This window comes from Pseudorca crassidens, chromosome 17 (assembly GCF_039906515.1).
Source record: "Pseudorca crassidens isolate mPseCra1 chromosome 17, mPseCra1.hap1, whole genome shotgun sequence".
Taxonomy (NCBI): Eukaryota; Metazoa; Chordata; class Mammalia; order Artiodactyla; family Delphinidae; genus Pseudorca; species Pseudorca crassidens.
In genome coordinates, this window is record NC_090312.1 from 3,959,512 (window position 1) to 3,972,119 (window position 12,608).

The window sequence follows — 12,608 nt, forward strand, 5'->3', positions numbered from 1 at the left end:
CGTTGCCTAGGTGGTTCTTGATGAATTACTCTGTCTGGACTTCTCCCCATTCTGACCTTCTCCCCAGAGCATCACTTAACATTTGATAGAATCGTACGCTCAGGATGAATTCTGATTAGCGTAGAGCAAGGAGTTGGCAAACTTTTTCTGTCCAGGGGCCAGGGAGTAAACATTTCCGGCTCTGGGAGCCCTCCGGCCTCTGCTGCAGCTCCTCGGCTCTGCTGCTGAGGTGTGAGAACAGCCAGGGATGAAATGTCCGCCGACAGATCTTTACTTATGGTGCGGGTGGGGCCGGATTCGGTGTGCGGACCGTAGTTTGCCACAGCCCTGGCTCAGAGCACAGCGATATCTGAAATCACTTCGGGGGGCCCAAATTACTTAAAAAATGTTTTCCAGAGTGTTTTCCAAAATCATTTAAAAGGCGGGACCTGGGGTTTGGAAGAGCAGAGGGAGACTGAGTGAGCAGCACGGCAGGTGGCCTTTGAGGAGTGGAGGGAAGCTGAGACAGGACACAGCCCTTCATTAGCCCCCGCCTCCTGTAGAAGCCAGAGACCGGCCGCTGGGGGCTTGGCATGTGAGCACACGTGCTCCGGAGGTGTTGATAGGAGCGGGGCAGCGTGGACTTTGGGCTTTACGTGTCCTGCCTCTCTGCAGCCACAGGGGGAGGATTGGTGGGCCCAGTGCTGATAGGAGCGGTCTGCATACTTCTCCTGTTTACGTAGCGTTCCCTTTCTAAAGCCATCTCACATAATAGAGCCTGGTCACATGACCTTGCCTGGTCTTCCTCATCCTGTGCCCTTGCTGTTGATCTTTTTAAAAAGTTAAACAAGGGGCTTGACGTTTGTCTCTGCTGGATAGCATCGGTGATGGGGCTCGTACTGTTGATGGAGTGATTTTGAACCTGAACTCTGTCCCTGTCTTCTGTCCCAGCCGTTGGTGATGGTATTAAGTGCAAGGGGTCAAGGGTAGAACTGGGGACCCTCTCTAGGAGGTCTTGCTATTAGCAAACGTTTCTTGCTTCTTGCTTTGTGCTGGACACCGTGCCGCATGGTGAGGGTAAATGCATGGACACTAAGCCACGTCTGAATTCATTCAGTGACACTTTCTTCCAGATCTTTCACCATCTCACCCAAACAGAAATCATGACACATTTTTTTCATCTGCCATGTCATCTGCTCTTCCTTTCTCTAATTCCTTTTTCCTCTGTGTTCCCCCAAGAGATGGGATGGAACGTAAGGTTTGCTGAGCACTTGTTTCACGACTGGCGCTTTTGGGCGGACTGTGAGTTCTGGGTAAATTAATACTGGCGGCCTGTGATTTCAGCCCCAGTGTCTCTCTTCTGCAGCCAAGAACCTCAGGGCAGTGGCAGTCAGGTGCTTCCCAGAGACCATTTTAATTTCTTCCTGGCATCTCTTGTGGGCCTCTAACTGGCCTCTAAGGGCTGCTTCTACTCTCTGGACAGCCTTGCCCCAGCTGTGGTCACAGGACTGTCCTTCGTGTTCTGAAACACCGAGACCATGTGGTGTTTAACTGAAAGTCATCTTGGAGCCTGAGGGCTAAAGGGACTCACAGCCAGAAATGAGAACCTTCTGGTGGGCCCCGTCCCTGCAGATGGGATCCCTTGGCTGGCCTTCTGCGTGACCTGTTTGCCCTGGGCCCCCAGCCTGTCACCTCTTGCGGGGGGCGGGGGGGGGAGGGTTTGTGCAGTGAGGCCCGAGCATATATGTTTGGAAAAGTCTCACATGATTCTGAGAAGACTGATCTAGCTCCTTCCCTCTCTTTACAGACAGGAAACTGAGATCCAGAGGGGAGGGTGGGCTTCACTTGGTGGTGTTTCTGCTGGGAGCTCTCATTGCTAATGGAGTCAGGACAGGGATCCTGAGAGGGAGGCTGTAGGTCCAGGTGACCCTGGAGGGCAGAGGACAGTTAGGGAAAGAGAGGACAGGTGTGACGCGTGATTCGGGAGGTGCTGGATTCGGGGCGCCAAGGTCAGGCCGAGCCAGGATGAGGGATTCGGGATGCAGGTCACACTTGCCGTCGCCCTTGCGTCTGGTGTCGCACAGGGAGCTCTCCCGGGACGCAGCCAAGTGAGGAAAGCAGTGGAGAGACCACGGGGCTTGCGGGGGAGCTTGGCTCCCGGATCCTCGCTGGTCTGCGTTTACTTTGCTCGTCTCCACGGAGTGAGCGGCCGCGTTCCGGGGAGGCCCTTTCTGAATTCCCGGGCTCTGTAGCTGCTCTGCAGTCTAGTTGTGAGCAGCCGTCCGCTTCTTGGAGGAGAGGGCAGAGTGCAAACCGGACAGCGCTCTCAGAGGTGCGCTGCGTGCCTGGGGTTTGCTCTCAGGGTGGAGGTGCCGGGAGCTGAAAGGCTCTTCTGACACAGCTGGCGGCTTCCCTTCTCGTCTCCACTCAGCGCTTAATGGCGGAAGATGAACAACAGCAAAGGAGCCCCTGGGTGTCGCGCGGTGGCACTGGCGCGACAGGGTGTCCATGTGTGTCCACACGCGAGTCACGGGAAGTGGTTTCACCAGTTCACCCATTTACCTAGGAGCTCGGACGGTGCTTATTCTTCTTCTAAATGTAAATCATGTGATAATGGATTTTATCACGTCCCTCCTACCACCACACTTTCCCCTGTGTGATCTTATTATTGTTTAAGTAGATTTCATTAGAGCAGTTTTAGGTTCACAGCAAAATTGAGCTTAGCCATTTCCTACATACCCCCGTCCCCCGCATCACCCCCCCCAGCCTCCTTCCTCATCAGCATCCCCGCCAGGTGGTGCATTTGTTACAACGGATGAATCTGCACTGACACAGCGTCACCCAGAATCCATGGTTTACGTTAGGATTTATTCTTGGTGGTGTCCATTCTGTGTTGTTTGTTCGTTTTTCCGTTACCACACTGTCTTGATTTTTGTAGCTTTACAGTACATTTTGGAGTCAGGGATGTCTTTATTTCTTTAAAAAGTTGTCCTTATATTTCCCAGTGTTTTAAGTGACAAATATAGAGCAGCTTCCTTGCCTGGTAGGGTCAGTGCCTGAGAGTGTTGCCTGCACGAGGACGCTGTCCTGGGTGTGGGCGAGGCCTGGAACCCAGAGCCTGCTGCCCAGGCCCAGCTGTGTCCTGGCCCAGGGCTGGAGGGTCAGGTGATGGAGCGCCCCGTCTGCTCCACACGGTCTCTCCCCCAGCACACCTTGCACTTGCACTTGCCTTACGCTGCTTGTGGCCTCAGGGAGAATGGTTTCATACGTGTACCATCATTTCTCACGGCTTGGTGAGCGGATGCAGTGGGCCCTGTACCGCACTTGAGGGAATAGAGGCTTGGGGAGGTTAAATGCTATTCCTCAGGTCGAACAGCTAGTGAGAGGGTGACACCATTACCGACTGGCTGCATGGCCCCCGTCAAGTCCTCTGTCCCTCATCTGTACAGGGAGGTACTTTTACTGTGTCACGGGAAGGTTGTTATAAGGACTGAGTGAGTCAGTCCCCAGAATGTGCTAGGACAGTGCTCAGCAGATACTGTCAGGTGAGGTCTAATTCCATCTGTCCCTCTGAGGCCACGTGGAGGCTGGAATAAAGTGCCCTGCGGGCCAGTGCTTCAGGCCTGGCCCCATTGGGAAGGAGTGCGTGCTGGTGGGATGGCCCCCTGCCTTGGCCCTGGTACCAGTGGTTGAAGTTAAGGGCGAAATAGCTGGACACGCCCTAGAAGCTTTCGGGGTTTACATTTGAAAGGCTGAGAGTTGCTGGTGTGAGAGACGAGATGAGACCTGCAGGCCTGTGGAGGGGACAGTTGAGCGTACAGGCTCCGTTAGGCCGTCTTCGGGACAGATTTCGTGGGGTGAGTTAGTGTCTGGGAAGGGGTTTTTCGAGCGGTCACACTGTTGCTCTGCAGAGAGATGGGAAGGGGGATTGAGTTTCCATGTGCGTGGGACCGGGATCCCTGTTAGTGTGCTTCTGACAGACTTCTGGAGAGATCGCAGGTGCTTTCCAGTGACCCCTTTTGTATCCCTGGAACATAACTGCAGGCTGGCTCCAGAGTAAATGCAAGCCTCCTGGGCTCTATGCAGTTACACTGGGCTGGCCTTAGCCTTTTCTTTCCGTGCTGGGCCAGTTGTGCACACGCCATCCAGGTGTCCACTGTCGGGTCTCCTGCTGGCTATTGCTTCCTCAGGAATGCTCTTCCCTGCCATTCACCGCTGCACCCCAGGCATCCTTCAGGTCTCCGCTGAGTGTCAGCTCTTCTAGAGGTCCCCCGTCGTCTCTCCACCTAAATGCAGTCCTTTTATTTCTCTCTTTCACGTACTCCTGTTCTTTCTAAACAGCATTTACCATAATGTGTAAGTACCTTAAAAAAACGGGGCAATGATTTAACACTTCTTCCCCGCCCCCCCCCCCCCCCCCCCCCCACCAGGCTGTGTGCCCCGTGAGAGCAGAGACCCTGCCTGTCCCTGTGTCCCCCTTGCTGGCACACAGCAGGCGTGCCTGTAAATACGTGTAATGTGTGTCCACACCTGATGAGCAGCTACGTGGCATGTGCTCATTGCCATTTATTGAACAGAGTTTGTTTCTTGATCTTAATTTTTAAATCACATGGATGAAACATGTTTCTTTTGAAAAATGAAACAAATAAGCACACCTCCATGTGATTTGATACTTTTTACTTAGCCTTCTGTTTTGGGAGGGGACATTCACCATCATTTTGTGAAAGAGGTGGGGAGGTAAGGTAAGAGATCAAATAAGGTAAAAGTGATAAATGTCAGCTGGCTGTATTTCTAACAAGAAATAAAAGTTACTTTAAACCCCATCTCCACTGTTGCTCTGGACTACTTTCAAGATTTCTCAGAGAATTAAATGGAATTCTACTAAATCCCCATACCTGTGAGTAAAAGGGAAATTGTCTGTATTCTCAGGACCTGAAATGTATTTCTCTCTGTTTCTGGAAGTGAACATTTTCCCTAGCTGATTATGGAAAGTCGAGGTAGGAGCACAGAAGTTCACTGTGTGTATTTGCTAGCGTAACGGGCTGCTTATCATCACTTTAATCTTACTTGTGTTCCTATATATGAAGATTTTTTTTATCCTACCTTTTGCTTAGCCTTTTTCTGAATGAGAGATTAAATTTTCGCCAGGAACTCTTATGAAAGAGAGTGGTAAGGCACCTAAGTTTGGTAAAAGGCAGTAGTTGAGGTAATACACTCTCACATTGCTGAACTTTCTGAATACAGGAGTGTTGAAAATTTTATCACCGGCTCATATACTGCAAATCTGTCTTAAGAATAAAAAGATTCAGATTTTATAGGACGAGCAGTTTGAATCGCATAGAAATTATGATTTGTACACTATTTGGTGTTAAGAAAATTTATACTCAGTCTTACCGTAATTGCCTGTGGTAGGAACTGGATCCTTATCTATTAAAAAAAAATCTGCAGAGTGATATGTGCCCCATTCTGGGTATGGTGGGGTGGAGATTAGTTAGGTCAGGTCATTTAGAATTCTGGGCTAGGTTAGTCATGACGTTGATTTCAGCCTTATCATCCTTTTCAGAATCTCTTATTTTGTTTTGGCCTTTGGTCTTTTGACATCGTGGAAATACTGCAGGGACTTGTCATTCCTTCCTCTCCTGTCGTTGTATGAAAAGATTTCTGTAAGATAAAACTGGTAGGATATCAAGGTTTTTGTGTGTGGGTAGGTTTGGTCAGCTGTAAGAATTTCAATTCATAATTATTAGTAATTGTTATTCAGTTAACAGTTTAAAAATTACTATGAAATAATTTAAATATACACAAATCAGAGAGAATAGTACGATAGCCCATCACCCAGATGAAGTAATTAATAAGATTTTGCCATATCTGGCTTTATTCAGACCTTTCTTTTTCTTTTATTTGTTCTTTGTTGAAATATTTTACAGCAAATCCCAGAAATCATGTCATTTTACCCTATATGCTTAAGTAGGCATGTCTGAAAAATAGGGGCTTTTTCTTTCGTCATGCTTTCAACTTGACCCACGAGGCTGTTAAGGACCAGCTCTGTATTAGGCATCTTACTAGGTAGTAAGGATATTTGGGTGAATAAGACACCATCCTGGCTCCCAAGGAAATTAAGGACTGATGGAAGAAACAAAGACACAAGCTTACAGGTGCCTCACTGTATGTGCCAGATAATGCCTATGGGACAAGATTTGTGCAGGATTCAGTGGAAATTCACAAAAGGGACTTGCCAGCCTTGTAGGGTAGGCAGTGGGAGAGACGGTCAGTAGGCCTATGAGAGGAGGAATGCTTTGGTCAGAGTCTTAAATCCTTTCCCCCAACCTTTCAACCAACCCCCCGGGGCCCCTGGGCACACAGCACTGGGTGGTAACTGTTTTTGAGCCCTGTTTCCACATCTTCATGAAGAATTTTAAGGTGGAAAATATTTAAAAGCAGTAACTGTTGCCAAAAGGGACTTGGAATAAACAACTCTAAAATCCTGTGATCTTAAAAAAATACTTTTCGATGGCTGTGCAACCGATTTCCTCCACCTCTAATTTCAGACACGCTGAGTTGTTTTGGAGGGAGCAGCCACAGTTTTGTTGGTAACCTTTCTTCTACCTTAGCTTTCTGCTTTTCTGTTCTTATACTTCAGAGAAATGCTGTGCTTTTTAAGTTTATGGCCTTGGTTGTTGATAATGAAGGCTCATCAAATAGTATTTTCTTGAAAAAAAAAGTATGCTGTAATTCAAATACATGCCACTGAAAACATAATATTTTGTTATAACCTTATTATAAGTATTTCAAAGTGGGTTATTTTAAAAATTGTGTCTTTGCAGAAGAGAGAGAATATTGGGTTGGCCAAAAAGTTCGTTCGGGTTTTTCTCTAACATCTTGTGGAAAAACCCGAACGAACTTTTTGGCCAACCCCATATAATATAAAGCATTTTTTAAAAACATAAAAAACCAAAAAACCATGTGAACAGGTGCATCATGTGAGTGTGCTTCTCCAGGATAAACACAGGGGAAATGCTTTGGTTGCGCTTTGAGCGTGGTGGTTGAGGCGTTATCTTGAAATCACGAGTTTTACACATTAGACATGGCTCCAGCGGGCTCATGTGTCGGCCCTGTTGCCAGTGCGCCCCTGAAGCCGTGCTCTGATGCTCTGTGTCTTCTGTCGCAGGCACGCACCGAGGCTGGGCTGCCGTCCAGATGCGTCTGCTTCATGAGCTGGTCTACGCGTCCCGGAGGATGGGGAACCCTGCTCTCTCTGTCAGGCACTTGTCCTTCCTGCTACAGACCATGCTGGATTTCTTGTCAGATCAAGGTGAGTGGATTCAAACTCCAGTTTTCTCCCAGGAAAGATGAATGAGTGCACTCCTGGTGCTGGCCCTCGTCAACACCGGCCCAGGATCGGGTGGTGATGTCCTCCGTGCCCTCACCTCCCTGGGCCCCTCTCAACACACACTACTGGCCCTTCTCGCTGCTCTCAGCCTCCGGCATGGGCTCCCCTTGCCTTTGCCTATGTTTTATAAAATGTAAGTGTCAACGTGTAACACTTATATGCAGAAGTGCACGGTTCACAAGCACACTGCTCAGTGAGTTTTCACGAAGTGACCACGTGGTACCCAGCACCCAGATCGGACACAAGACCAGAACCCCAAACACCTCTGTGCCCCTTTTGGTCACTGCTCCCCTCGCGGGCAGCGTCTGTCTTGACTTTCTGAGGGATCGTGCATGTCTTTGCCCACACATCAGGGCAACGTTCTTCTAGGTCCTTGCCTCCGTCACCTTCTCTTCTCACACAGTTCCTGGGTGTCACGTGTTTCTTGGGTTTCAGTCACAATCCGTTTATCTCCAGCCCAGGCCCCACCCTGAGCCCCAGGTGTTCTCCTGCTGCCTGGGTGCCGCACAGGTCCTTGGAAATCAGCCCTCCGCTGCCTGTGTCCCAGCGCCCTGTCTGCCTGTCCCTCCCGCCGGGTTAGCATGTGCTGTGGGTCCCCTGGGAAGCACTCTTGGATGTGATGCAAGTGCGGGGCGTTTATTAGAAGTGCTCTTGGGATCGACACCCACTGAGGGGAAGAGAAGGAGGCAGGTCTGGTTGGGCAGAGGGAAGCTGGGCCTCGGGGCAGAATCTGCAGGGGCCTGGGCAGCCCCCGGGAGCTCCAGGCTGGGGTGACCCTGGAGCCGTCCTGCATCATCCCGCAGGCCGGCCTTCTGCCCCCTCACCGAAAGGTCGTACAGGTTCTCGTGGCGAGGTCCCTATCTCCCTGTGGAGGGCACTGTCTGGAGAGGACACTGCCCAGAGCCTTGGGGGTGAGGCCTCAGCGGGGCCTCTGGCACTGGGATGGCCGCGCTGTGTGGAGAGGAGCTGGGTCTCTGTAATCACACACCCAGGGGATGACGCAGCTGCTCCCAGGGAGGGGAGCACATCCCTTCCCTGAGCTGCTTCCACCTCCCCCTGCCTCACCTGCCTCGTCCTGGACTTTTTTTCTCGCAAATACCCATCTTCTTCCTGCAGCGGGCCTTTGCCCTCACCCCTTGCCTGCACCTTGTCAGCCATCTCCCCTGGGTCTGCACTTCCTCTAGGCTGCCTGTCACAAGTCCCAGGGGACCCGTCGTCCTCCTGCTGTTCGGTCTCTCCCCTCACGCACTTCTCACGTTGCACCGACAGAGCTGGTGCCTGTTTAGTCGGTCTGTCTTCCCTGCAGAAGCCCCAGGAGAGAAGGAACTTGGTGGTTATTTAAGGTCATACTAATTAGTGATCCGAAGACGCTGGGTCTAGAAGGAGAGAAACTTGGGATATTTGACCCTGTTGAACAAACCGCTGCCTCATAAGGGCCTGTGTGTAATGGTATTTGGTTAATTGGAGTCTTCTGAGAAGAGGACTGAAGTCAGGAGGACCCAGGGTTCCCTCCACTCACCCCAACCTCTAATTACCATAACCTCAGATCAGTAATTAAGTTCTTCCTGGGCCTTCATTTTCTCATTTGTACAACTAGGATATTACAGATTGTGTGGCAGCTTGTTATTATTTTAATGATAGTATTTTAATTGATTGGGTGACCTTTCTCCTGGGGAGCTCATGGTACCATTCACAGAGTTGATAACTAACATTTCTAAATATCACTGCATTGAAATGAAATACGGAAGAGAGGAGTAGCCTTGTCCTTGGATGGGAACCCGTCTGGGTGTTTGCAGATGGAGGCAGCACAGTCTGGGGGTTCTTGCCTGCCCCTCCTCATAGGTCCCCCCCGCCCGGTGTGTGCCAGTGCGCGGGAACTCACAAGATGGGTTCTGGGGCCAATTGTTTTTTGTGTTTTTTTATGACGAATTTTATTCCAAAGTGGCTCTAGTAGTATCAGAGACATTGATGTAGGGTTTAAATATTGTTTCAGGTAAAGTGACAATGGATAAAAGCAGTATTTCTAGTTAATATGTTTTTAGATAATGGGATTTTAAATGTGTGAGTTAAAAATGTAATAAATATTAATGAACTTATTTACAAAACAGAAACAGACTCATAGACAATAGAAAACTAACCTACGGTTACCAAAAGGGAAAGGAGAGGGGAATAAATTAGATAGACAACAATGTCCCACTGTATAGCGCAGGGCACTATATACTCAATATCTTGTAATAAACTATAATGGAAAAGAAATGTAATAAATGTTAAAAATAGGTGTTTTACTATTTTATCTACTTTGAAAGATTTATCAATTCAGAATTATAGGGGAGATTTTTTTTTTAAAGGAGAACCACTTTATTTTGAGTAGTAAACAAAACTGCATTTATAACATAATAAACAAACCTTCCTTCAATTTCTTCAGTTAGTCCAAAGAATAAAACCTCTGACTTAATGAGAATTTACATTTAACCTTAAATATTCTAAAATCCATCCATGTCAACTTTGGAATTTTAGTCTTGCCTGACACTATGAAATAGGGCAAACCTTGATCAATGGGCAAATTCCTAATTTTTGCTGTTCAGCCACTTTTCTGCATCTTGCTCTCTGATTCTGTACATTCCAGAGTGTTCAGTGGATTTGTAATGAACTTCCAAGATGAAGGGGAATTTCTTGCTCATTGTTTGCCTGAAACCTTGGCTTGTGTTCATCTTTTTAAACAAAAAATATGCTCCAAAAATGCCCACAAGTTCAGCTAGTAAAACTCCTTTAAAGATCTTCTTTGCCAGTGGATCCAGAGTACAGGCCATCCTGAGGCACGTACTCGCGGGGCTGCTGGGACCAACTGTTTACATGAAAAGAATAGGGTGTGGGGAGGATGCCACGGTTAAGCCTATAGAGGAGTCCATAGTAAATGATGGATGTGGGAGCATCATGGGGGAATTGACAGTTCTTTTCAGAGGTGGAAGAATGGTTTGGGTAATGTTCCATGAAGGAGGTGACCTTGACCTTGAAGAACAAATTGGTGTTTGCCAGACAAGACTGAGCAGAAGGAATAGCTTCAGGTAGGAGGACTTTCTCCAGTTCTGGTGGAATTAAGAGGGTTTGGTTTATTTGGGGAATGTTAGATACAGTGATTTGTGTGGTTCTGTTGTCTGGGATTTTGGGAAGGAAAGTGGATGATCAACAGTAGTGCAATACGATCCTGCAATTCCACTCCTAGGTATATACTCAAGAGGTTTGAAGACATACACCCACATAAAAACTTGCACATGAGTGTTCCTAGTGGCATCACGCATAATAGCCAAAAAGTGAAAGCGGCGTCCATCAATGTCCATTCACTGATGGATGGATAAAGAAAGTGTGGTGTGTCCACCTGGATTTCTCATTCTCTTCCTCTCCCTCATCCCTTCTTCCTTTCCACTTTCCTTCCTTCTTTTGGCTAACATTTGTTCATCCTTCAGATCTCAGTGTAGATAACCACTTCTGTTGTTTTCTACAAAGCCTTTCTTGGTCCCTCAAGACTACCTTGTGTTCCTTTGGAACATTCCCACTGGAGTATGTGCTTACCCATCGAGCACTTTCACCCACTATATTTCGATCGCTCAATTGATTGACAGGCTCCGCACTCAGGCTGCAAGCTCTCTGAAGGTGTCTGTCTGACTTGCTGTTTTTCTTGTCCCTGTCACCTAGTGGCTTGTGCTGGCATCCACATAGGGCTGAACGCATTAATAATAAATGCTTTTCCTTTTTTAAAAGTAACTTTATTGAGATTTAGTTCGCAGACCACAGTTTAAAATGTGCCCTTCAGTTTTTTAGTGTATTCACAGATATGTGCACCTGTTAACCACAGTCAATTTAAAACATGCATCACTTTGAAAAGAAACCCTATTAGTGGCTGGTTAAAGCCACTGTGGCTGGTTAGTGGCACACTTCAGTACTCACATCCTGTTGAATGCATTAATAATAAATACTCTTTCTTTTTTTGGTTTATTTTCACTGTTACTGGGAAGGCTATGGTGAGCCTCTTCAGCGCTTTGGCTTTTCGAGCAGGAGAGAGATTTTGTCAGGAGAGGGATTACTGGGTCAGCCATTCTGAACACTTTTATTGCTGTTGAGACATATTGGAAATTGCCTTCTGAAAGGATTGTTCTAATTATACCTCTGGCAGCAGTGCTGCTCATTCAGTATGTAGAAAACGTTGCCTTATTGTTTTAATTTGTATTTTCTGGGTAAGTTGCAAGTTTGGATATTTGTTCTGTGTTCCTGTTTACTAATTGTATCTCTTTTATGTGAGACTCTTTTACAGTCTTCTGACTGTTTCCCTGTAGCTTGTCTCATTTGTTTCTCATTTCTTGGGAGGCAGATAGCATCAGGCCACTGTGCTGAGGTCTGTCACGCTTTGAGATGCTAATGAAGTCCTTTGCCCAAAGTCTGTCAGTTACTGTGAGAGATACTCATACTATGAAATGTATCTGGTGCCCGTAACATACCTGGATGGTGTACAGCGGGTTTGAAAGAGTTAAGACACCTCCTGAAAGTGCTTCACTTGTTTTTGAACTAAAGCTGAAAGTAGCAGGAACATCTGTTTTAAACATTTTATGATAGATCTCTTTAGCATAATACGAAACTTGAAACTGTTGCTGGAACTCTGAGAAATACATTTAACATTACAGAGGATTAGCTCAGACCAACATATGTGAATTTAACAGAGTATGAAGTGCTCTACATTTGACCCACATTGGCCATCCTTTGGTTTCTTGAATATGTCAGGATTTTTGCTTTTTGGTGTTTTCTTGTCTCAGGACGTCGGCTACACTCTTGCCAGCCGTCCCGCCTTCAGCTCTGGGGTGGGTTTGTGCAGGTGGCCTCCCCATCCCCGCCCTCACAGCGTCTTCTGGTCATGTCCCGACTTTTCTTCAGGGCGGGCAGTTTTTATGGCTGACCCTCCACTTCCTCTCTTGATAAATCCCCCTCTAAGAGAGTCGGGCCCCTGAGGGACAGCAAGACTAAGTTATGGGACGAGGGGCCGAGCTGCCTGGGAAGAGAGGGGTTTCCTCTTTTCTGCCGGGAGAAGCGTGAAGCCCCAGGAACTGCTGGTGACCACACTGGGTCGTGTGGAGAAGAGTCTAGGAGTGGAGCGGACTCTTCCTTGTGTGGTCTTCTCCGTCCCAGCAAGCACACCGTAATCCAATCCCTAGAGCCCTAGGGCCTCCCTAACTAGAACGTGCTTTCTAAG

The 12,608-nt window shown here is 47.8% G+C and overlaps 2 protein-coding genes across 8 annotated transcripts in view; one reads left to right on the forward strand and one right to left on the reverse strand.

The window, feature by feature from the left end:
* Positions 1–12,608, forward strand: part of TRAPPC9 (trafficking protein particle complex subunit 9) — a 509,996-nt gene that overhangs the window by 70,132 nt on the left and 427,256 nt on the right. For all 7 annotated transcript variants that reach the window (XM_067712818.1, XM_067712816.1, XM_067712820.1 and 4 more), the window contains one exon: positions 7,148–7,291. In XM_067712818.1, coding sequence (XP_067568919.1) covers positions 7,148–7,291 — 144 coding nt within the window. The remainder of the gene's footprint in view (positions 1–7,147; positions 7,292–12,608) is intronic.
* LOC137210480 (protein CEBPZOS-like) lies at positions 9,877–10,199 on the reverse strand. The gene has a single exon (XM_067712398.1). The coding sequence runs from the start codon at positions 10,177–10,179 to the stop codon at positions 9,937–9,939; it is 243 nt and encodes an 80-aa protein (XP_067568499.1). The 5' UTR covers positions 10,180–10,199; the 3' UTR covers positions 9,877–9,936.

Excerpts from the sequence above, each read along its gene's own strand:
- LOC137210480 (XM_067712398.1), bottom strand. The coding sequence starts at position 10,179 with ATGGCCTGTACTCTGGATCCACTGGCAAAGAAGATCTTTAAAGGAGTT.